The 24,255-nt window shown below is 38.4% G+C and overlaps 1 protein-coding gene across 7 annotated transcripts in view; it reads left to right on the forward strand.

Moving 5' to 3' along the window:
* Atf7ip (activating transcription factor 7 interacting protein) overlaps positions 1 to 24,255 on the forward strand; it is an 89,577-nt gene that overhangs the window by 46,397 nt on the left and 18,925 nt on the right. For all 7 annotated transcript variants that reach the window (XM_029534341.1, XM_029534337.1, XM_029534330.1 and 4 more), the window contains 7 exons: positions 715 to 792; positions 2,172 to 2,317; positions 4,012 to 4,149; positions 8,778 to 8,843; positions 11,050 to 11,123; positions 17,781 to 17,869; positions 21,356 to 21,988. In XM_029534341.1, the coding sequence (XP_029390201.1) occupies positions 715 to 792; positions 2,172 to 2,317; positions 4,012 to 4,149; positions 8,778 to 8,843; positions 11,050 to 11,123; positions 17,781 to 17,869; positions 21,356 to 21,988 (1,224 nt within the window). The remainder of the gene's footprint in view (positions 1 to 714; positions 793 to 2,171; positions 2,318 to 4,011; positions 4,150 to 8,777; positions 8,844 to 11,049; positions 11,124 to 17,780; positions 17,870 to 21,355; positions 21,989 to 24,255) is intronic.

The following is a 24,255-nucleotide window of genomic DNA, read 5'->3' on the forward strand; positions in this document are numbered from 1 at the left end:
GGGGGGGGGGGGGAAGGCCTCTACTTCCTCGTAAGATTCTGTTAACATTTTTTGGTATCAGAGTTCTTTCTATGATAAAATGTAAAACTCTAGCATATATTCTAATCCTTGTAATGTATTCTAAAATTCAATGTATGTTCTAAGTGCCATGAATCTAGTAGGCAGATCTGAAAAATGGTAATTCAGCATAGATTTTTGAGTTGTTTAGAATTCACCAGTATGTTGTTTATCATTATTATTTTGATAATTGTCTTACCTTCTGCTTTAGTTGTATTACGTTTATTTATTGTTAGGTGGTCAGAGTCTATGTGAAGGTCAGGAAAACGAGTCAGTTCTCTCCTTGTACCATGTATGACTTGGGAACTGATGTCAGGCCTGTTGGAAAGTATCTTTTGGTTTATTTTAATAACAGAAAGTAAAGAAATCTTTATGATTTATAATGGTTGTTACTGATGATGGAAAATTTATAAGTAAAATTGTTGGCTGTGAAATCTAGTATTTATCATATTCAGTTTGTTAGGCATGAACAGTTTGAATGTGAACTTGGTCTTTTAGCTTCTCAGATTGTGCTCCCATATTCTCTATATTTCTTTGTGACTTCAGTTTTGTAAAACATTTGTTTGGTAGCCTGAATGGTGACCAAAAATGTGAATTAATGAGGTATCCCTGATTTCCATAGAAATAAGGCTCCCTTCTCCATCTTTGTCCTAACAGAGGGAGAAAAGAGTGAGAAGGATGGCAAAGCTGAGGAAGAGGAGCGAGTGCCAGACGAGGAGCAACTGCCTGTGAGAAGTACGCATGCACCAGCTTCTACCTAGCTGTGGCTTCAGCCATGGGCTCCCTCCCGCTTCTCTCCACAGATGGTCGCACTTTTTTTTTTTTTTAAGATCCTTTTTTTTTTAAAAAAATTTATTTATTATTATATCTAAGTACACTGTAGCTGTCTTCAGATGCACCAGAGGAGGGCGTCAGATCTCATTACGGATGGTTGTGAGCCACCATGTGGTTGCTGGGATTTGAACTCAGAACCTTCAGAAGAGCAGTCCGTGCTCTTAACCATCTCTCCAGCCTGATGGTCGCACTTCTAAATTTAAGCCACAATCCCTGATGTTGTTCATTAGTAGCTCAGGGATCTTTGAATGTATTATTTCAAATGTTAATGTGCTTATTGTATTTGTTGATGTTAATCATTCTGCAGAGTACTTAGACTTACACTCTAAGGCACCAGTGCCCTACGCTGCACTTAGGGCAGGAGGCTTTGCCTTGGTGTATGGGAATTGCAGTATACTTCTGCCTACAGCAGTTGCATAGGAAAGAAATGCTAGAACTGATGCCATAGACTTAGAAAAAACAAGAAGCCAAGGTTTGATTTTGGTTTATTATATCTATATTAAAAAGCTGTAAAGTAGAACTATATTAAATAAATGTCTGGATAGATGTGAGTATGGTTGAGCTCCTCCCTGCCTTGTATCCTGAATATTATTTTACAAATCAAAGGAAATAGGTTCTATTTATGGAGAGACTTGGCCATAGAAGGTATGGAATATGCTGAAAAGCCAGTACAAAATTTCAAATGACTTCATGAATGTTAACATTTGAAAAAATGTTTTAAGTAAGATCTTTGAATGTGTGTTCTGTGCTAAATGTACTTTTGTGACACTAATTTTGCTATGTGTGTGTATCTTAACTCTACTTGGCTATGTTAAATACCTCTTAGAGTACTGTTACTGCTCTAAAGGTCGAATGACCAGGGAATGGTGCAGTCAGAATGACTGGCTGTCTTGCAGCTGTTTTCACAGAAGAATAAGGATTAAATAATTGAGAATGTGCATAGCTAATAGATCTTTGGGGCATAGTGATGGTGGTTTCCTGTGCTGTGGAATTCAGTATGGCAAAGCTATAGACAGCTCTCTATCATAATGTTAAAATGTTTCAAGGAAAGAATGCTGTCTTCAGTGTACATTGCTAAGCAGTTGGGAAGTTCTGTTTGTCATGCTGAAATCATTTATTTCATCTTTAAAGCTGAGCTTTGTATGCCTGCTGAGTTCTTGTGATCTCAATAGTGACCAGGATGATTGACTGAGTATGGCCTTGGCTGACGGTAGTGTGTAGTATGTCTATAACGTAGGCAGCAGACTCAGCAGTGCTGGTTGCTTTGTTGTTTTTCTCAGATGAATTTTCCAGACGAAAACGTTCTAAGTCAGAAGACATGGACAGTGTAGAGTCCAAACGCCGGCGATACATGGATGAAGAATACGAAGCCGAGTTTCAAGTCAAGATCACAGCCAAAGGAGACATCAACCAGAAGCTTCAAAAGGTGGCACACATTGCATTTCAGATGTGTCAGGAATGTCGCTGCATGCTTGGAGATTTTCAGCATGATCCCATTATACTGTATTTACCTTGATGTAATCTAGTCAGCTTGAAGACAGTGACAAGCTATGAAATATATGATAAATTTTATTCCTTTATTTGGCTGCAATAGTTTTATTTTAAAACATGGTAGTAAATATTAAAATAGAAGGAAGCTATGACATTTCTCTATTAAAAAATTAAGGTTTTGAACATTTCTTTTTCTATATGAACATTATTTTACAGTGCAGAAGAAACAAACTTTATTTAGTAGACTTTAATTTCTATAATATTAAGTTGGTACATTCTAAAACCCTTTTTCATGTTAGTTTAAGGCATGATAGAGACAAGACTTTGGATGGATTAGGAAAAGTGAATGTTCAGAGTAAAGATTTTTTTTTGAAATTTCCCTGTATATGCCATGCTAGCATACAATATATGTTGAAAATGATTAGTGTTATGTGTATTTTTTCGAAGTGTGAGAAAGGAGAGATGTCTCAGAGGGTAAATAGTATGCCAGCACAAGTTCCCAGTTCTCATTGGATGCACTCATATAAGCCAGGCGCGGTGGGCACTGGGAAGGTAAGGGAGGCAACTTCTGGGGTCCCAAAGGCCAGTCAGTATCACCAGTTGGTATACTTCAGCTCAACCAATATGCGATATTGTTTCAAAACTGAAGAATCATGGAAGATACCAATGCTGACCTCTGGAATCCATAGATATATTCATGAGCACACACCTGCATGGTACATCACGCATATGCACGTTAACGTGTTCAGTTACCTTTTGTAGGGAGACATGAAACTCAGGCCTCTGGCTCTGGCTCTCTCAGCCTCCTTCTCCCATGAGACATTAGTTCATAGTAGGCTGTACCCAAGTTATTGCTCAGGTTGAACTTAATATTGCAGGTGCCCTCCCTGTGTTAACTTCCAGGTGATGTGAATACAAGTGTTAGTCACCAAATTAACAATCTGAAATTTCTTCCACTGAGATACTAGTACAAGAACAAATAATTATGCTTTCTTTAAAAAGAAAAATTAAGAAACAATGCAATAAAAATGCTGTCCCTGCCTAGTGTCTTTCTCTTGTGCACGTTAAGATAGCAATGAGTACAGTGTTGAGAGAATTGTGAAGATGAAGTTGTGAAGGAGGGAGAGATGCCATGGGCTGACATCTCCATCGCTAGGACAGAGTTCACAGGGGTGAAGGACAGACTGCTGGCTCTGGCTCATTATGGGCCAGATGGAGTAATAATGCAACTTTGAATAAGCATTTAGAAATATTTTCCAATTCTGATATTGCAATGGCATTTTTAATGTATCTCGCACAGTTTCCAATCTTTAATAGGTTAGAAAATTCTTGTTCTTTTTAACAAATTTTGTTTTTATGCTTTCAGCATAATAAGATAAGAAAATGCTACAGCTTCAAATCATTTTCAGAACTCTGCTCTCTGGAAATGTTATTCTTAGCATGTACTTTCATTTTGAGGTTGTAGAGAATCTTAGCAGGTAGCATTGAGTTTTGGATTTTATTCTTTAAATTAGTTTATCATGTTTCATTCATTGAGTTTATATTGTTATTAGTCCTTAATATTTACTGTTTCTTTTTTGTTTGCTGAATTGCCTTTTTGCATCTAAGGATTTTTTTTTAATTTTTTAGGTCATACAGTGGTTGCTACAAGAAAAACTGTGTGCCCTACAGTGTGCTGTGTTTGATAAGACGTTGGCAGAATTAAAAACACGAGTGGAGAAGATAGAGTGCAACAAGAGGCATAAGACTGTGCTCACCGAGCTGCAGGTCTGTCCCATGGACCCTATCTTCAGCCTTATACCTGGGTTCATTATCATTTATCTTCTGATCATGTGCTACCACTTTTGTATCTTTGAGGTTGAGCAGAAAGTAGGTTTACATTCTTTTTTTTTTTTTTTTTTTTTTTTATTTATTTATTATATGTAAGTACGTTTTTCTTTTTTTTTTTTTTTTTTTTTTGGGGCCATCAGGAGAATTATCTGAAAGGGAACAAAATCAGATCCTTACCTCACACCATACATCACCAAATAATATAAGCAATAAGCCATGTGTGAGCTAAACTAGTAGGTTTACATTCTATGTAAGAGGAAAAGGTGTCTGTTACTAGTTTTTGCTGGGGCTGCTGTGAAAACAGAGCCATACCTAGCTGGATGCTTTACCGAATGAAGTGATTACATCACAGTTGGAGATGGAGGCCCGGGATGAAGGTATCAGCAGAATAGCTTTCTCTTGAGGTCTAGTATTGTGAGAAAGGGTACATGTCGTGTCTTCTCTTCTCATGGTTGTTAACAGCTTTGTGGAGGCATCCTTTCCATTTCTGGCATTACCCATGGAAGCTATTCTCTTTGAGTGTATGTTGTATCCAAATTTCTCTCTATTTTGAAGGTACCAGTTACATTTATTAGATTAGAAGGAATTCCCAGTTCAACATGACTTCATATTAGTTAATTACTTTTGCAGTGACCCTGAGGTTGTAGACTTTATGATATGAGCTTTGCGATAGTTTAATCCATAGCAGAGACTCCGAAATTACCTAAATTTGTACTTAAGTTTTTCTTGGGGGCGAAGGTGGGGGTATTGTTTTCACATCAGTATACTTTCTCTGTGGATATTGTGCTTTAATGATAGTTTATTGTGTTGGAGAGATGACTCGGTGGTTAAGAGCATTGGCTGTTCTTTCAGAGGACTTAGGTCCAGTTCTTAGCACTCACATGGTCACACCTGTCTGCAACTCCAGTTCCAGAGCATCCAATACTTTTTAACTGATCTCCTTGAGCAAAAGACACATACATGGTATACATACATACATGCTGGTGGAAACATTTGTACACAAAATTTAAAAAAAAAGACGTTACCTAATCCATATTAAAAATAAATGTGTTTTTCTGTATATAGTTAGGATGCTCTTGAAGTTCTGGGCCCCTAGCCTCCTGAATGCTAGGATTATGAGCATATCTGCTTTATGTGGTGATGGGAATCAAACTCAAGGCCTTGTTCATGTTGGGCAAACACTGCCATCTGAACCACGTTCCCAACTGCTGCTTTTTCACTCCCTGCCCCAAAGAGTTTCTTTATGCGATCATTTGAGTTCCCCCTCAAAAAAAAGTTTAGTATACTTCCCAGTAATTCTGCAAAGAGAATAAAAATGGATATAGAATGAGTCCTTTTATCATCATCATCATCATCATCATCATTCTCCTCCTCTTCTTCCTCCTCCTCCTCTTCCTCATCATCTTTTTTATTCCAACTTTGACTTCAATTCTACTTTATCAGATGTGTAGGTACCTACTCCAGCTTGCTTTCAGTTATGATTTCTTTGGATTATCATTTTCCATTTTTCATATTAAATATTTTTAACAGTATGATGTGTTTCTTGCAGACAGTAATCAGTTGGATTTTTCTTCCCTCTGTTTAGTCTGATCAATTAGCCTGTCTGCATCTTTAAACTGGAGAGTAAAGATGATTTATGTTTATTACTGATAATTATATTCTTATTCCTGGAATTCTGTCTTTGTGGTCCTTGCTCCTCAATTAATTTGAACACACTTTTTTCTCCCTTCCTCATCTTTTTTTTTTTTTTTTTTTTTTTTTTTTTTGCTGGTTCACTGTGTTAAACTTGTTTCATTTCCTAGTTCTGTTCACACATATTTTCTCATGGAATTCATCCTTTTCTAAACTTTTTTCTTTGTATATGTAGGATTCTCTAATTTTCTCTAATTTTGATTAAGTAGTCATGGTTTGATTTAGTGTTTGTTCATCTTAGAATGTCTTTTTTTTCCCCTCTCCCTTCATTAGAATTTAGAGGATAACTGTTTTGAATATAATAACCTGTTTGATAGTGATTTACCTGAAATATCATTCTATGATTCCCTGACCTTAGGTTTTACATTGTATTAAAATTCTAATGAATTTTCTTAAAATGGCCTTTCACTTCCGTAACAATCAACATTCTTTGTTGAATATGCTTGACAATTTAACTACAATGTGACATGAAGAATTTCTGTCTGATCAGAGTTGTAAATACCTTTTATATGTGAAGGTCCATATCTTCTAAATTAGGGAAATTTTCTGCTATAATATGATTGGATTGAATAGATTTTCTGTGCTTTTAGTTTGCAGTTCAGTTCCTTATACCTCATAGATTTAAGTTTGGTCTCTTGATCAGAGTTCCTGAAAGATGTGGTCATGGTTCATTATTCTTATTTTCCTTTATTATTATATGAATATAAGAATTTCTTTACTTGTTTTCAATTTCTGGTATTCTTTCTTCTGATTAACAAGCTCTTTTTGGGTGATGCTTCCTACTGAGGTTATATAATTTACCTTTTTATTTCTAGTATTTCTATTATATATTATTCTACAGAATCTCTTTGTTAAATTTGAATTTGTTATCTAAATGCCCAAATTTTATTTACTTCATTTAACTTTGGTTTTAATTTTTTTATGGAAGTGCTTGTTCTTTTTAAAATTATATTTTTGAATTCTTTGTCTGGCATTTCAGTCATTTTGTTGTTTTGGATTCAGTTACTAAGGGGTCATTAGCTTTTGGAGAACTCTCACACTTTAATGTATGCATCTGTTGGTTGATACTTCTGGTTTTATGTAGGATTGTCTTAGCTGGCTGCTTTCTCTTGAGGTTTCAGTCTCTTTTACTCCTCAGAGAAGACAAAGCATACCACAGTAATAGTTGCTATTTAAAAAACAAACATATGTTGAAATTTTTATTACGTTTATTTAGTATGTGTATGTATATGTGTGTATGTGTGTGGGTGTAGATATGCCACAGTGCACATATGGAGTCACAAGTACAGCTTTCTTTCTGTTCTATGGTTCTGTGGGATTAAGTGCAGGTTGTTGTCTTGGTGGGAAGTGCTGAACCGTCTTGCACAACATCCTCAAATGTAGCAAAATAGTTAGAAACATTTGGTCTTATACTCAGGGTGAAATATTTAAGACCCAGGAATTGCCGGGCGGTGGTGGTGCACACCTTTAATCCCAGCACTTGGGAGACAGAGGCAGGCCGATTTCTGAGTTCGAGGCCAGGCTGGTCTACAAAGTGAGTTCTAGGACAGCCAGGGCTACACAGAGAAACCCTGTCTCGAAAACAAAAAAACAAAAAAACAAAACAAACAAACAAACAAAAAGGCCCAGGAAATGTGTGATAAACTCAGGAATTAATTAAAGCACAGTTCAGTAGAAATAGAGAACAGTGTAGGAAAGGACAGAATGAGTGCAGTAACATCATGAAAGACAGGGCAGACAGGCTATGGAAGAATGAGAGCTGTAGTGAGCGATGATTGCACAGAATGAATCCAGAGCCAGAGAAGCATCAGGGACCAGCCAACTCCTCCTGGTTGAAGAGGGGTTTTAGGAGCCCTCTGGGGTTGTTCCCTACGCTCATCCATTGGCAATTCACTTTAGAAGGTCACTGAGTTGTTTTCTCTGTGAATTCCAAACAGGGTAGACATGAAAAGGTTTTTGCCATCTAAGCTCCCTTCATCTTTCAAAGGGAAGTTTATCAGCCCTCACCTGCCCATCTGAAGAGAGTCAGTAAAGCCTTTCTGAAAAACATTTAGAAGACTTCAATTAGAATATGCACTAAGAGTTCCACTTCTGTGTATAAGCATAAAAAATATTCTGATAAAACAAACCTAACAATTACAGCCTTGTATGACTATAGCAAGGCACTAGGAAACATTCAACTTACCCAATTTAAAAAACTATATTTATAATCAGCTTCTAATACAGTGGTTCTCAACCTGTGGGTCACAACCCCACTGGTGTGCCACATATCAGATATCCTTCATATATTAAGTATTTATAATTCATATACTAGCAAAATTGCAGTTGCAAAGTGGTAATGAAATAGTTTTATGGTTCAGCATCATGACACTGTGAGGAACTGTGTTAAAGGGTTACATCATTGGGGAGGTTGAGAACCACAGATCTAGGAGGAAAGTGCATGTCCAAATGAGTCAGTCAGTATAGTACTTAGATATCCAAGTAGTTTTGCCCAGAGATCTCTTATGACTTACATGTATACCTCTATCCTATATGTTTTCAGTAAAACCTTAAAGTGTGACTGTAGTCATTTTGAAGAATAGCTGTCAATGAAGCCTTGTCAATGAAACCTTACATATTCCAAATAATCTGGTGTTGAGAGCAAACACACCAGTTGTGGTTGAGGGCAGGCTGGCCTGTGCCTGATTAGACCTGGTACTTATTTCAGGGACCACAGTGGGTTTCCTGTGATTTTTCTCTGTTTTCCAATATTTTATAACCATCTTGTCTTATTTTGCTCTGGAGAGCCAGAGCCGTATGTCTTTGGTATCTCTTCTGTGTAGCAGACTTTAAAGGATAGTATACCACTTGACTTTTATTTGTTTATTTTCTAGGCCAAGATAGCCAGATTAACCAAACGTTTTGGAGCAGCCAAAGATGACCTTAAGAAAAGACAAGAAGTAAGTCTCTCTGTTAGTCTTCATCAGTGCTCTGTTGCTGTAAGAGACACTATGATGGTGGCAGCTCTTATGAGAGAGAACATGTAATGGGCTGGCTTACAGTTCAGAGTTTCCTTTACCTTTCTGTGGCAAGCATAACAGCATGCACACTGACTAACAGCTGCTGAGAGAGTTCTACATCTACACTGGCAGGCAGGGTTGGGGAGTGCAAAGGAAGGGAGACAGAGATAGACACACGTACAAACACATGTACTCCGTGCCTGGCTTGAGCTTCTGAAACCTCCAAGCCCAGTGACACACTTCCTCCGAGGTCACACCTCTGAGTAGTAACCCTCCTTGGTGACCAAGAACCAAGAAGTGTGGGTAATTCTTATTTAAACTACTACATTTAGCTACTTTTTGGAGATACTAATATTTCCTATATCATGAAAGTAAAATTTGCTTTTTTTCTACTTATTACTATATATAGTTTTAGAGCTGAATATTTAGACTATTTCTTGTCGGTATTAGCGATGTCAGCATTTACATGACTCTGTTTGCGGTTGCAGACTTTCTGAAGCTGTGTTTTCTGTCTTTAACATTATGTTTTTAAAGGCTGGGCATATAGCTTGGTTGGTGTGTGCTTGAGTAGCATGCAACCCATCCCAGCATTACATGGGACAGGGCATAATGCGATAGCACCCGAGAGGAAGGAGGCGGGAGAATCACAAGCTTAAGGCCTTCCTTGACTATCAAGGGTTTATGACAGCCTAGATCTCAGGAAACTCTGGTTCACAAAACACAAGTTCTGTTTGGAGATTTGTCTTCTCTTGTTTACCTCTTTCTACGTTCTTGCTAGTGTCTTACTTTCATGTGTAGTTTTCCTTCCGGTCATAGGTCTGTTGTGCTGTTACTATAGGATGCAGACAAAGGTTAGGCTATTCTTTTTGCCTCTAACAGTTTGAACATATTTTTTGATAGAATTAAATCTAAACATCAGCACAGTGCGTGTCTGACTTTGGCTTGTTGTTCTTTCTTTTTGGTTATTTCTTTATTATTCCATCATATTTTTATTCCTAATTTAGTATAGAAGTTTTAAGTTTATTTTCAGTTGAGTAAATAACATTTCTATGTTTTGATAGCTCCATTATCTGGTTCATGGTGATTGCTAACAGTCATCATTTTTCCAAGAGCCCTTTCATTATTGACATAGTGCCAAACCATGTCCTCCTCCTCTGAAGAACCTGAGTTACTGTTCTTGTTGCCTGTAATCACTGTGTAGTGGCCTGCATCTCAGTGGGCCCACTACATTGATGGCAGCAGCTGCCTTTGTAAGTTACTTTTTGTCAACTCTATAGATTGGAAGAGAAAATGCCTGGTTTCCTTCCCTGGGAGAAAAATAAATGGCTTTTCAAGGGATAATCCATCTTCCCCAAACAAAGCCATTTTTAAGGTTGGCTTGAAAAAAAAGAAACCTGAGAGCTTTAGATTCCACATATTGTCAAGAAAATGAAGAAAAAGCATCCGAAGTCTAGTGGATCTCAAATGGATCACAGCGTTGCTGCTGCTGCCCAGACCTTATCCTAAGCTGAGAAATTTGTGAGACTGAAGAATGATTACTTCAGTAGTATGGTCGGTCCACACTTGATGTTTATGTTTGGTTTAAAACATGGAGTGAATTAGTTGAAAGAAGCAGGAAGTTCTGTGAAGCCAATCAGAAAGAGAAATAGCACCCCATTTCCAGCTGTGAACATGCACAGAGCTTCGTGCCTTTCACATATAGTAAGCATCTCTCTAGATATCCATGGGCTCTCTATCCAACAAAGGCCCCTGCACAGAGCACCTCCACATGAGCACAGAGTCCCTCAGGGTGTTCTGAGAAACAATCAAGCAAATTACCAACTCCTGAAGAGAAGGAAAGTATGTGGACCTATCTCCTAAGGTAGAGAAATAAGCATCAGAAAGAGGAATTGTCTGAAGTCACCAGCTGGGGATTGACAAAATGAGAAAGTTTGAGGTTTTTGAAGATACATTATCAAGAGAAGATGGGGAAAGACAAAGTGATGTTGTCTCATCTTGCAGTGCTTTCTATCATATTAGTTATTAGTAAAATAACAGATCAAGAAATGAGAATGCCTCGAAGGGCTTATTTTTTTTTTTAGACAATTCTTATATATTGGAATTTATTATTTACTTCATTATTTACCCCCTTACTTCCCCCTTCCAGAGCCCTCCAAACCCACCCATATCACCAGGAAAGCCTGCCAATGACGTCAACAGCAATAATAATGTGACCTACAGGTAAGGCCTGTGCTCTCTCTGTCTGTTGTGTATGGTAGAAAGTAAGGTTAGTCTTGGCATCTAACGTAGATACCTATGCTGCAATAAATGGTGTATTGGGTATATAATATATATTAGGTCATGTAATTGTTGGTTTTCACTTCTCTCTTAAAATGTATTGTTTTTGTGAATTATGTTTTCTTTTGTTAAGACTTTTAAAGCTGTTTTAAAAGAAAGTTATTTGTTTTTAGGCTTTTTGTTTTTTTTATAACTTACTCTAAATCCTGCTCACTACCCCTCTCATGATCACCGCCTCCCACAATCCTTCTCCCCCTCTCTTTCTCCAATGGGTGGGTGGGGGCCCTCTTGGTTATTCCCCCCCCCCCCCACTTCAAGTCTCTGTGAGGCTAGGTGCATCTCTCCCACTAAAGCCACACAAGGCAGAACAGATCCTACATATAGGCAACAGCTTTTGGGAAAACTTCCCCACCCCCCAAGTTGTTCCAGACCCACATGAAGACCAAGCTGCACACCTGCTACATATGTGTGAGGCCTAGGTCCAGGCCGGGTATATTCTTTGATTGATTGTTCAGTCTCTGAGAACCCCAAGAGTCCAGGTTAGTTGACTCTGTTGGTCTTCCTGTAGAGTTCCTATCCCCTCAGGGCTGCAATCCTTCCTCCTATTCAATAAGAGTCCCCAAGCTCCATCCACTGTTTGGCTCTGGGTGTCTACATCTGTCAAGAGTCAGCTGTTGGGTGGAGTCACTCATAGAACAGCCATCCTAGACTTCTGTCTACAAGCATAACAGAGTATCACGAATAGTGTCAGAAATTGGTGCCTGCCTATGGATGTGTCTCCACGTGGGCCAGTCATTGGTTGGCCTTCCTCAGTCTCTACTCCATCCCCCATCCCTGCCTTGCCTATAGACAGGATGAGTTTTGGGTCAAAAGTTTTGTGGATGAGTTTGTGTCCCCATTGCTTCACTGTGGCTCCTGCCTTGGCTACAGGAAGTGGCCTCTTCAGGTTCCTTTTTTTTTTTTTTTTTTTAAGGTTTATTTATTTTGTTTATGTAGAGGGCGTCAGATCTCATTACAGGTGGTTGTGAGCCACCATGTGGTTGCTGGGATTTGAACTCAGGACCTCTGAAGAGAAGTCAGTGCTCTTACCTGCTGAGCCATCTCACCAGCCCATTTGGGTCCTGTATCTCCAGTACTGATAGCCCAATTCATTCTTGGGTGCCTCCCTTATCTAAGGTCTCTGCTTCATCCTAGAGGTGCTGCCCACCTCACCTGTCAGTCGCAGGTTTCTATTCATTCTTGTGGCCATCTGTTCATCTCTCCTGTTCTTCCCCTCACCTGATGCAGACCCTACCCCTACCTTCTCTCCTCCCCAGTTTCCTCCCCAGTCTGCCTCTTAGGACTGTTTTATTCTCCCTTCTATGTGAGACTCAAGCCTTCCTTCTTGTCTAGCTTCTTTGGATCTGTGGAGTGTAGCATAGTCATCCCGTATTTTTATGACTAATATCCACTTATAAGTGAGTACATACTGTGTATATATATCCTTGTGGGTCTCGGTTACCTCACACAGGATGATATTTTCAAGTTCCATCCATTTGCCTGCAACATTCATGAAGTCTTTGTTTTTAATAGGTGAATAGTATTATATTGTGTAGATGTACACATTTTCTTTTATCCATTCTTCAGTTGAGGGACATCTAGGTATTTCTCTAGTTTCTGGTTATGACAAATAAAGCTGCTATGAACATAATTGAGCAAGTGTCTTTGTGGGATAGTGGGGAATCTTTTGGGTATATGTTCAGGAGCAGTATAGCTGGGTCTTAAGTTAGGACTATTCCCAGTTTTCTGAGAAACTGCAAAACTGGTTTCCAAAGTGGCGGACAAATTTGCAATCCCACCAGCAATAGACAAGTGTTCCCCTTGTTCCACATCCTCATCAGCGTGTTTTATCACTTGAGTTTTTGATCTTAGCCATTCTGATGGATTTCCCTGATGACTAAGGACTTTGAACCTTTCAAGATTCCTCTCTTGAGAATTCTTTTTAGCTCTGTACCCCATTTTTTTATTGGGTTATTTGAGTTGTTGGTGACTAACTTCTTGAGTTCTTTATAAATTTTGGATATTAGACTTCTGTCAGATGTAGGGTTGGTGAAGATCCCCCCCCCCTCCAGTCTGTAGGCTGCCATTTTGTCCTATTGACAATGTACTGTGCCTTAGAGAAGCTTTGCAATTTCATGAGGTCCCATTTATCAATTGTGTGTCTTAGTGCCTGAGCCATTAGTATTCTGTTCAGGAAATTGTCTCCTGTACCAATGTGTTCAAGGCTATTTCCCACTTTCCCTTCTATGAGATTTAGTGTGTCTAGTTTTATGTTGAGGTCCTTGATCCACTTGGACTTGAGTTTTGTGCAGGATGATAAACATGGAAGTACCTGCCTTCTTTTACATGTAGACATCCAATTAGTTTAGCACCATTTTTTGAAAATGCTTTTTTTTCTATTCTTTGGATTTTGGCTACTTTATCAATAATCAATTGTCCATATGTGGGTTTATTTCTGTGTCTTCAGTTCAATCCCACTGATCAGTGTTTCTGTTTCTGTACCAATACTGTGCAGTTTTTCTCACTATTGTTTTGTACTACAGTAAGGGATGGTGATTCCTCCTGAAGTTCTTTTATTGTTCAGGATTGTCTTGGCTATCCTGAGTTTTTTGTTTTTCCATGTGAAGTTGAATATTGCTTTTTTCTAGGTCTATAGAAAATTGTCTTGAGATTGCATTGAATCTGTAGATTGCTTTTGGTACGATGGCCATATTCACTGTCAATCCTCCCTATCCATGAGCACGGGAGAGCCTTTCATCTTCTGATATCTTCCTCAATTTCTTTCTTCAAGAACTTGAAGTTCTTGTCATATAGATCTTTCACTTGTTTGATTAGAGTTACACCCACCAAGATATTTTATATTATTTGTGGCTATAGTAAAGAGTGTTGTTGCCTTAATATCTTTCTCTGCCCCTTTATCATTTGTATAAAGGAGTGCTACTATTTTCTTTAAGTTTGTATCCAGCCACTTTGCTGAGGGTGTTGATCAGCTATAGGAGTTCTCTGGTGGAAGTCTTAGCATTGCTTATATATATACTAACATTTCATCTGCAAATAAGTGATATTTTGACTTCTTCTTTTCCAGTATGTATCCCCCTGACCTTCTTGTGTTGTCGAATTGCTCTAGGTAATACTTCAAGTACTATATTGAGTAGATAGGGAGAGAGTGGGCATCCTTCTCTTGTGTCTGATTTTAGTGGAATTGCTTTTAGTTTCTCTCCCATTTTGTTACATGTTGACTATCGGCTTCCTATCTATTGCTTTGATTATGTTTTGGTATGGGCCTTAAATTCCCGATCTCTCTAAGACCTTTAACATGAAGGGGTGTTGGATTTTGTTGGATTTTTCTTTTCTTTCAGTTTGTTCATATAGTGAATTTTGTTGATGGATTTTTGTACATTAAACCATCCCTGCATCCCTAGGATGAAGCCTACTTGATCATTTTGATGTGCCTGTAGATTCAGTTTGCGAGTATTTTATTGATTATTTTTTACATCAGTGTTCATAAGAGAAATCAGTCGAAGTTCTCTTTCTTTGTTGAGTCTTATATGGTTTAGGTATCAGGGTGATTGTGGACTCAGAGAATGAGTTTGACAGTGTTCCTTCTGTTTCTATTTTTTGGAATAGTTGGAGGAGTATTGATATTAGCTCTTCTTTGAAAGGCTGGTAAAATTCTGCATTAAAACCGCCTGTCCCTAGACCTTCTTGGTTGGGAGACTTTTAAAGACTACTTCTAATTTTTTAGGGGTATAGGGCTGTTTAAATAGTTTACCTGGTCTTGATTTTGGTACCTGGTATCTGTCTAGAGAATTGTCCATTTCATTAAGGTTTTCCAATTTTGTGGAGTATAGGCTTTTGAAGTAAGACCTAATGATTCTTTCTATTTCCTCAGTATCTGTTGTTAAGTCTCCATTTTCATTTCTGATTTTGTTTATTTTTATATTGTCTATCTTGATTAGATTGGCTAAGGACTTGTCTATCTTGTTGATTTTTCTCAAAGAACCAGTTTTTGGTTTTATTGGTTCTTTGTATTATTTTCTTTGTTGGTAATTGATTGATTTCAGCCCCGATTTTGATTATTTCCTGTCTTCTACTCCTATTTGGTTTGCTTGCTTCTTTTTTTCCCTCAGAGTATGGGATCTGGGAATGTTGTGCCTTCATTTTCATTGAATTCTAGAAAATATTCAATTTCTTTCCTTCCTTCCTTCCTTCCTTCCTTCCTTCCTTCCTTCCTTCCTTCCTTCCTTCCTTCCTTCCTTCCTTCCTTTTCTCCCTTCCCTGATCCAATGATCGTTGAGTAGAGAGTTGTTCAGTTTCCATGAGTGTGTAGGCTTTCCAGTGTTGATGTTCTGCTTTAATTCATGGCGGTCTGATGGGATACAAGGTGTTATTCCAGTTTTCTTGTGTCTGTTGAGGCTTGCTTTGTGACTAACTATATGGTCAATTTTGGAGAAGGATCCATGAGGTGTTGAAAACAGGTATATTCTTTTGTGTTTGGGTAAAATATTCTATAGATGTCTGTTAGATCCATTTGATTCATAATGTCTGTTAGTTTCATTATTTCTGTTTTTGTCAGAATGACCTGTCAGTTGGTGCAAGTTGGGTGTTGAAGTCTCCCAATATTAATGTGTGGGGTTCAATGTGTAATTTAAACTCTAGCAATGTTTCTTTTACAGATGTGGGTGCATAGATTTTTCCTTTGATGAGTATAAAGTGACCTTCCCCATGTTTTTTGATTAATTTTGGTCAAAAGTCTATTTTATGAGATATTAGAAAGGCTACTGCAGTTTGCTTCTTGGGTCCATTTGCCTTGAAAAAAAAATTTTTTTTCAGCCCTTTAGCCTGAGGTAATGTCTATCTTTAAGGCTGGGGTGTGTTTCTTGCAGCAGGATGATGTATCCTGTTTTCACATCCTTCCTGTCAGTCAGTGTCTTTTTATTGGGGAACTGAGTCCATTATGTTGAGAGATATTAATCACAGGTGATTGTTATTTCCTGTTATTTTGATGTTGGTGGTGTCGATATGTGTGTATTTGTATGTGATTCCCTTGTTTTGCTGATATGGATTTACTTATTTCCTGTGTTTTTCTTGGATGTAGTTATTCTCCTTGCATTGTAATTTTCCTTCTAGTATTTTCTATAGGGCTTGATTTCTGGATAGATATTGTTCGAATTTAGATTTGTCTTGAAATATCTTGTTTTCTCCATCTGTGGTGATGGAGAGTTTTGCTGGGTATATTAGTCTAGGTTGCCATTTGTTTTTTTTTGTTTGTTTGTTTGTTTTGTTTTGTTTTGTTTTAAAAGAGGTTGAAGGATATCTGTCCAGGCCCTTCTAACATTTAGAGTTTTTGTTGAGAAGATGGGTGTAATTCTGATGTCTGCCTTTGTATGTTGTTACCTGACCTTTTCCCCTTGCAGCTTTTAATATTCTTTCTTTGTTCTGTCGATTTTTGTGTTTTGATTATTATGTGGTGGGGTGCGGGTTTTTGTTGTTGTTGTTGTTTGTTTGTTTGTTTGTTTTTCCTGGCCCAGTCTAATTGGTGTTATATACACTGCTTGCATGTTTCTGGGCATCTCTTTGTTTAGGTTGAGAATTGGTTTTTCTATGGTTCTGTTAAGGATACTTCCTGGGCCTTGGAGTTGCACCATTTCACCTTCTTAGCTTGGGTCTTTTCATGGTGTCTCACATTTTCTGGATGTTTTGTGTCAGGAATTTTTTAGATTTAACATTTTCTTTCACTGATGTCTCAATTTCTTCTGTAGTATCTTCTACTCCTGAGATTCTCTCTCTGTCTTCTGTATTCTGTTGGTGATGCTGGAACCTGTTGTTCCTAGTCTCTTCCCTTTAGCCATCTGGCTGGTTTGGTCCCTGGATTTTCCTGTGGTAGTAGGTATTGGGAGGGGGGTGAACCTCAATGGTCCTAGTGGGGCAGGCCTCTGATGGGTGTCCTTGGGCCGTATGGTTCTGGATCTGCAGATCTGTATGGTTCAGGAGCCTCAGGTCCGATGAAGGTGAGTGAGTTGTGTTCGGGAGATTGGAGCTCCTGCTGGACTAGCAGGCTGCTCTGAGCAGCTTGGCCTGCCCCTGCCCCAGTGGACTCAGCGAGCAGGGTGGGGGAAGGGCAACTTCCCTGTATGGTTTAGGATTTGAAGGTCTGCTGAAGGTGGGTGGTGAGGTGTCCCGAATCTTTTTTCTTTACTTTTGCATTGTTAATTATTAAATATATAGGGCTCACCCTCCCCCAAACTCTATGTATTTCTTTATAAGCAGGTCACTAGTAGTTTCTAGCAATTGAGAATTGCTTAATCCGTGATAAGAATGTGCCTGTGCCTATATTTAGTCTTCAGGTAACATACTGATGATGTTCGAATATAGACTAGGACTCTTGTGCAATGCTATCTGACATGGAGTGGTCTATGTACCAACTTTGTCTTAAGGTGTAGGACACAAACCACAAATGCCCTTACCCTTTTCCCACCGTGGGCCACTGGTTTTCCTGTCCTTTGGTGGGTCTCTCCTAGGATGGCATAACCATTGACTGTCCATGTATCTTTTTCATAGAAATGCAGGCACAGTGCGACAACTGCTGGAGTCCAAAAGAAATGTTACCGAGGGTCCACCACCATCTTTTCAAACTCCTGTGAATACAGGTAACAGTGTTGTTGTTGTTGTTGTTTTTAATACCAACATACGTTTCCCAAGAAACTCTTAACATCTTTGGTTTTCTTATATTCTTTTGTGGTTAGAAATGGGTTAGAACGCTGGGCAGTGGTGGCGCACGCCTTTAATCCCAGCACTTGAGAGGCAGAGGCAGGTGGATTTCTGAATTCGAGGCCAGCCTGGTCTACGGAGTGAGTTTCAGGACAGCCAGGACTACACAGCGAAACCCTGTCGGGGTGGGGCGGGAAGAAATGGGTTAGAAAACAGGGCACTTTGGTATAAATACAAGTATATTTCCAAAAACAATTTAGGACTATAACTAAGTATGCGTGCCTATGCAGGTGTTCAGATCCTTAGTGCGATACTTCTCAGACATCTCAGGCTTAGACCTGCACAGTCTGTGCAGTTACCAAAGTCCAGAGAGGTTTTTGAATCAAACTCATTGGTATTACCAATTAGGTTTAAATAAAAATTTAAGGACTTTTTGTTCACTTAAAATTAATAATAAGCCTAGAGGCAGGCCGTTTTCTGTGAGTTCAAGGCTAGCCTGGTCTATATAGTTCTAGGATAGCTTCCCCATAGTGATGCCTTGTCTAAGAAATGAAAAAACATACTGAAACAAATTATAATAAGCTTGTAATATGCACACAGGAACTTTTTTTTAAAAAATAGAAAATAGAGTTAATTTTCAAATTTAAAAATGGTTAGTAAAAGAGTAAAGACATGGCCTCCATTTCTAGATAAGTAAAGGCAGTCCGCTGTGGTGTGGTACACACAGTCCCGGTTCTGGAGAGGGCAGCAGGCTCTGGCAAGCCAGCCTACATGGTGACTTCCAGGCTGTTGGGAGAGCTTGGCTCAACATAGAAGAAATACTAGAAGCAGATGTGTGTGTGTGTGTGTGTGTGTGTGTGTGTGTGTGTGTGTGACACTGTGACTGTGACTAAGATACTGAAGACTGTGTGTGAAGCTGCCAGTGACTAAAGAAAAAATATTGAAAGAAAAAAAGTCAGTGGCACCAGAGGAATGACACTTGATCTGTGCGCTCTGCTCTCTACATGTGCATGCACACATGAGCATACGTGGACATACGTGATTATCAGTGAAAACAAGGAGGTGTTGCTTTTACATATTTCTTGAAAATCATATTTGATTTTATACAGCTAAAAGATGGCTGGCTTTTTTGTTTTTTTGTTTTTATTTGTTTTTGAAGAGGGTTTTTCTGTATTGGCTTGGCACTTGCTCTAAAGACCAGGCTGGGCCCAGACTTTGAGATGTTCCTGTCTCTGCCTCCCACGTGCCGGGATTATAGGCGTGTACCACCACTGCCTGGCAAGCTGGCTGGATTCTTAGGTCTGTATCTCTTTTCAATCTCTTCAGTCTGCTGACTTTGTACGTGAAAGAAATGCAGTCTCATATAGGCAGATGGGAACAGGCTGGCCATTTTAGATAGTTGGTCCTCCCCTTTGGTAGTTTCTGTGAGGTTAATGCAGAACAGAGTCAGAAATCATATTAATATGCTTTTCTCATTGTTTTTCTAATTCACTTTTTGAAGAACATAGGTCCTGCTAGGCATGGTAGTGCAGGCCTGTAATCCCGGAACTTAGCAGGCTATGGCATGTAGATCATAGATTCAAAACCAGTCAGTGCTTTTACTGGAAGATGGGGCATGATCAAAATGGTAGGTTTTATTACTTCTTTATGGTTATTTAAAAAGTGAAATTACTTTCTGTTAAATACTGTAATAAGCATTTGCTAGTTAAGAGTTAAGTGTGACAAGAACATTTGGTGCTTTGAAACCACCTTGGTTTTGTAGTGGCCCCTTATCCACAGTTTATTTTCCAACACTCCATAAATAATTCATATCTTTTATCATATTGTAATAATTAGTCTATTTTATTATTAGGTAACTTTTTTTTTTTTTTAACTATGCCTAATCCTATGCCCCATAATGGCATTTCAGAGAGTTGTGAACGCACATGAGACAGTTACCTGGGGAGAGTATAATGGAGCCAAGAAGTTTTTTTATCAGCTGCTGTGGCCTTAGCTCTCTTACTGTCGTAGCTCAGCATGTTACTCATGTGTATATTATGTTCATGGGTGTAGACTATAGCAAATAGAATTTTGTAGGATACCTAACTGCAGCTGTGTTACTGCTCTGTTACATTTATCTCTAGTTTACTGTGAGCTGATGTGCTATTTTATACTTGTAGTAGGTACATATCTTTCATATTTACTGTCTCATGACCCATGTTATGGTTGACATATCCAATTAGATTTGTATAGCCTTGTGATCATACCACATCAGAATTATACAGTGACACATTTTTCAAAACATACCCATGTTGATAAGGGTTATGTGGCTGCATAGGGAGAGACATAGTGTGTGGGGTTCTCTACTGCCAGCATTGTGTGTCACTAGGACTGAGTACGGATGGCTTCAGATATGGACCTGCTGAACTAGGCCAACAGGCATTTTACTTCTGTACACATAGTGCAAACGTCAAATGTCTCAGTATTATGAAAATAGCTTTGACATTGCTAACTCCATGCAGGGATTCTTAGGAAAGCACAGGTGTCCCTCTGCATTCACTGAGAGTCATCAGGTGTCCCAGTAGTTTTGCACTGACTAGATATCTGAGCAGTAAGTTAAGTTATAGTTTAAGCCTGTTCAGTGAGACTAAGTCTTGGCAGTCAGCATGTGTTCTTGTCCCTCTTAGGTATCTGCTCCATTTCTTAACTCATTCCTGCTGTGCTTTCTCTATACCAAGGAAGGGTTATAGACGCCTCTTGAAGGGATCCTCTCCTAGTTAGTTCTTTCCCAAGGAACTCGGGAAAACTCTGTCAGGTTTCCTATGGTTCAAATGGCCGACTCTTTTTAGATTTCCTAAGTTAGATCTTGTTGATGTTTTAAGGCATTTATAATGTTGAAAATGAGGTTTTAAAACTATTGGTATATTTTTAAGTTAGTTTTTAGTATTTTTTATTTTTTTCAGTTCCTCTGAAGTGAATGTGGTTATTTCAAAATCTGTTTTGATATTGAGAGAACAATCTTGCGAATTAACATTAAATCATGTGATATTTCATAAAACACCAAATACATACAAACATCTAAGCTGGCTGGTGGTTGTGGATGCCTTGCTTTTGCACACTCAGGCAGAGGCAGAGGGGCAGAGGGGCAGAGGGGCAGAGGCAGAGGCAGAGGCAGAGGCAGGTGGATCTTTGAGGTCAGCCTGGTCTACAGAGTGAGTTTCAAGACAACAGACAGGGCTACATAAAGAAACTCTGTCTTGAAAAACCCAAACAAATAAAAGTACTTCTAAACATTTCAGAGTTTCAGACTGGGGCTTTTAAATTATTGTTATTTATTTATTTATTTATTTATTTATTTATTTATTTTATTTATTTTGTGTCCGTGTGTTACTGTTTGCTTGTCGGCTAATGTAGTTGTCTAGACTGACTTGCATTTTTCTCTATAGTGTCTTCAGCCAGTCACGTCACGTCTACAGCAGTTGTCAGTAGTCAGCCTAAACTGCAGACCTCAGCAACCTCAGGCTCTCTGCCGGCAGCACCTCTTCTTCCTGCGCCCAGCACAGCCACCGTAGTTGCCACTACTCAGGTGCCTAGTGGGACCCCTCAGCCTGCAATCTCTCTGCAGCCCTTGCCAGTGATTCTGCACGTACCCGTTGCGGTAACCTCTCAGCCTCAGCTCCTTCAAAGCCATCCAGGGACTTTAGTGACCAATCAACCATCTGGCAACGTGGAATTCATATCTGTGCAAAGCCAACCTACAGTGAGTGGTCTTACCAAAAATCCAGTATCCTTGCCACCCTTGCCAAACCCCACTAAACCAAACATTCCGTCAGTGCCCAGTCCTAGCATTCAGAGGAACTCTTCAGCCACCGCACCTTTGGGAACAACACTTGCTGTCCAGGCCGTTCCAACTGCACATTCTATTGTGCAAGCCACAAGGACTTCTCTACCCACAGTAGGCCCATCAGGACTCTATAGCTCTTCAAGCAATCGAGGCCCAATACAGATGAAAATCCCAATACCCACTTTTAGCACTTCATCTTCTGCAGAACAAAATAGCTCTGCCACCCCAAGAATTGGTAAGTTGGTTTCCTTTGTAACAAACAAAAACACTCTAATGGTCTATTACTCATTAAACTCTCCCTAATATCATTGGGAAAATGGGATAAACAATTTGCTTGATTATTTTTAATAATTTTCTGAATACCTAATGATACTACTAAAGTGAAGTGTGAGAGGGGTTTATTTTATTGTGCTTTCTTATGGAGGCATATTTATACAACTTTATGGGCTCTTTGACAATTATTTGATCCATGAATACAACATTTAATAATCAGGTCAGAACATTGAACTCTTTATATGCTTCAAACAAACATTTTTGTGTGTTGGGACTTTCCTGCTGTTTTTTCTTTACATCATAGATGATTTGGGCAAGTAGTTACCTTACTGTGCCCTAAGATGCAGAACTCTTCCTGACTTACTGCTCCGTGCCCCTTTACCTGTCTCCCCCCTGCCCCGACTTTCTCCTTCCGTGTAAGAGAAGTTGTAATTGAGAACAGAATTTCTGTTTGCTATTTTAGTCATTTATTTTTGTGAGTTTCTGTACCGTCTCTGTGGTGAGCATTATGCATAATTTATATTTGCTTTTATAATAGGTGGATCAGGACAATTGAGTAAATACATTTTAATGATCTAATTTTAGAGGTTTATTGTAAGAGAACTTCCAAAACAATATATTGCCAGGCTGTGGTTGCAGTGCACAGCTTTTAATTCTAGCACTTGGGCCAGAGGCAGGTGGATCTCTTGAGTTCACAGCTGGCCTGGCCTACAGAGCAAGTTCTAGGACAGCCAGAGCTACACAGACAAAACCCAGCCTCAAAACCAAAACAATAACGAGAACACCAACCAACACCTCTGTATCTTGACTGTGTTATTTTCTCTGTCATATTCTGTAAGACATGTTATCTAATTGTTGTATTTTACTTCAAAATATAAGGTGAATTTGGCTGCAACTGCTATTTCAAACTGCACTCCTCTGTCCTGCCTTTGCCATGCTAGGAGAAAGGCGTGTGCCACCTCACTTGGCCACAAAAACATTGTTAATGCATGCATTTCTAAGACAGATGTTTACTTTTAATCAAGTCAGGACAAGCCAGCTAAGCTTCATTTTTCCCTGGTTTCTTTTTACAAAACATTTCAGTATTTTTAATGTCAGATGATTTATAATCAACTTTATTTTATTTGATTTTGCACAGGATCACTGAAATTTTGAAACAAAGTTGGCATTGTTTTTAATTCATTTTCATTGAATTTAAATAAATAAAGAAGTTTACTATAAGACCATGGCCAGTAAAGAAAGCTTTGAAGAGTATTTGTTTAATGGTATGAGTACTTGTCCCTTAAATATGCACATTTCAGATTATCCCTTCATCAACATGTTCTTTTAAGCAGTTTGTACTGTAGAATTATCTAGCTGATGAGCTGTTTTAGTAGTCATCAGTCTGCTTCAGATTTGCTTTGCTATTCAGTGTTTTGTAAGATTTATTCCTCCGATAATCATTGATTAGTATAGCATTCTCTTTTTGAGATAATACATTTATTCTTAAAATGTTTCTATTTTAGAGTATTTATTTGGTATATTTATATATAACTATATATAAACTATTGAAGTTACCTTCATATGGAATTGCATTTGATTTATGATGAAAAATTAATTTCTAGCTGTTAGTAATAAATGTGAGTGGCACATACAGTGTTTTTACAGTATTCATTAGGAAGCACTTACATAAGCACCATAGCCAAGCCTAATTTCAGCGATGCCATAATGATAGCAAAAGAATCATTTATCCTTTTAGACTACCCGGAATTTAAGCGGAATCAAATGGAAAAGTTTTGCAGAATATAAAAATTGAAGCTAAATTATATACCCTTATTTTTATAAATACCTATCATGTCTTATATCTATATACACATATTTAATAAAAATATATGCCATATAACTAGATTATATTTGTACATATTTACAATAGTTTATTAAATTCTTACTGGATATTAAGTAAATGGTACTGGTTTGTAAGGAGATGGAGACTCTTTAGGCTCAGCTTGTATTTATTCATTCAAGAAATAATTGGTGTTTGTAATTTTCTCAGGTCCTACAGGCACATAGAAACTCATAAGATATCCTCCTTTTCACTAACCCTACAGATTAAGTATGCAGCCTTGCCATTAAATAAGTAGCTATAAATATAATAAATATTATACCATGCTGTTTTCTTTGAGAAGATGGAAAGGGGGAGGAGAGTCGTTGAAAGGTCTGAGTTAGTAGACAGGAAACGGGGGAAATACC

Source organism: Mus pahari, chromosome 2 (assembly GCF_900095145.1).
Source record: "Mus pahari chromosome 2, PAHARI_EIJ_v1.1, whole genome shotgun sequence".
In the NCBI taxonomy this organism is placed as follows: Eukaryota; Metazoa; Chordata; class Mammalia; order Rodentia; family Muridae; genus Mus; species Mus pahari.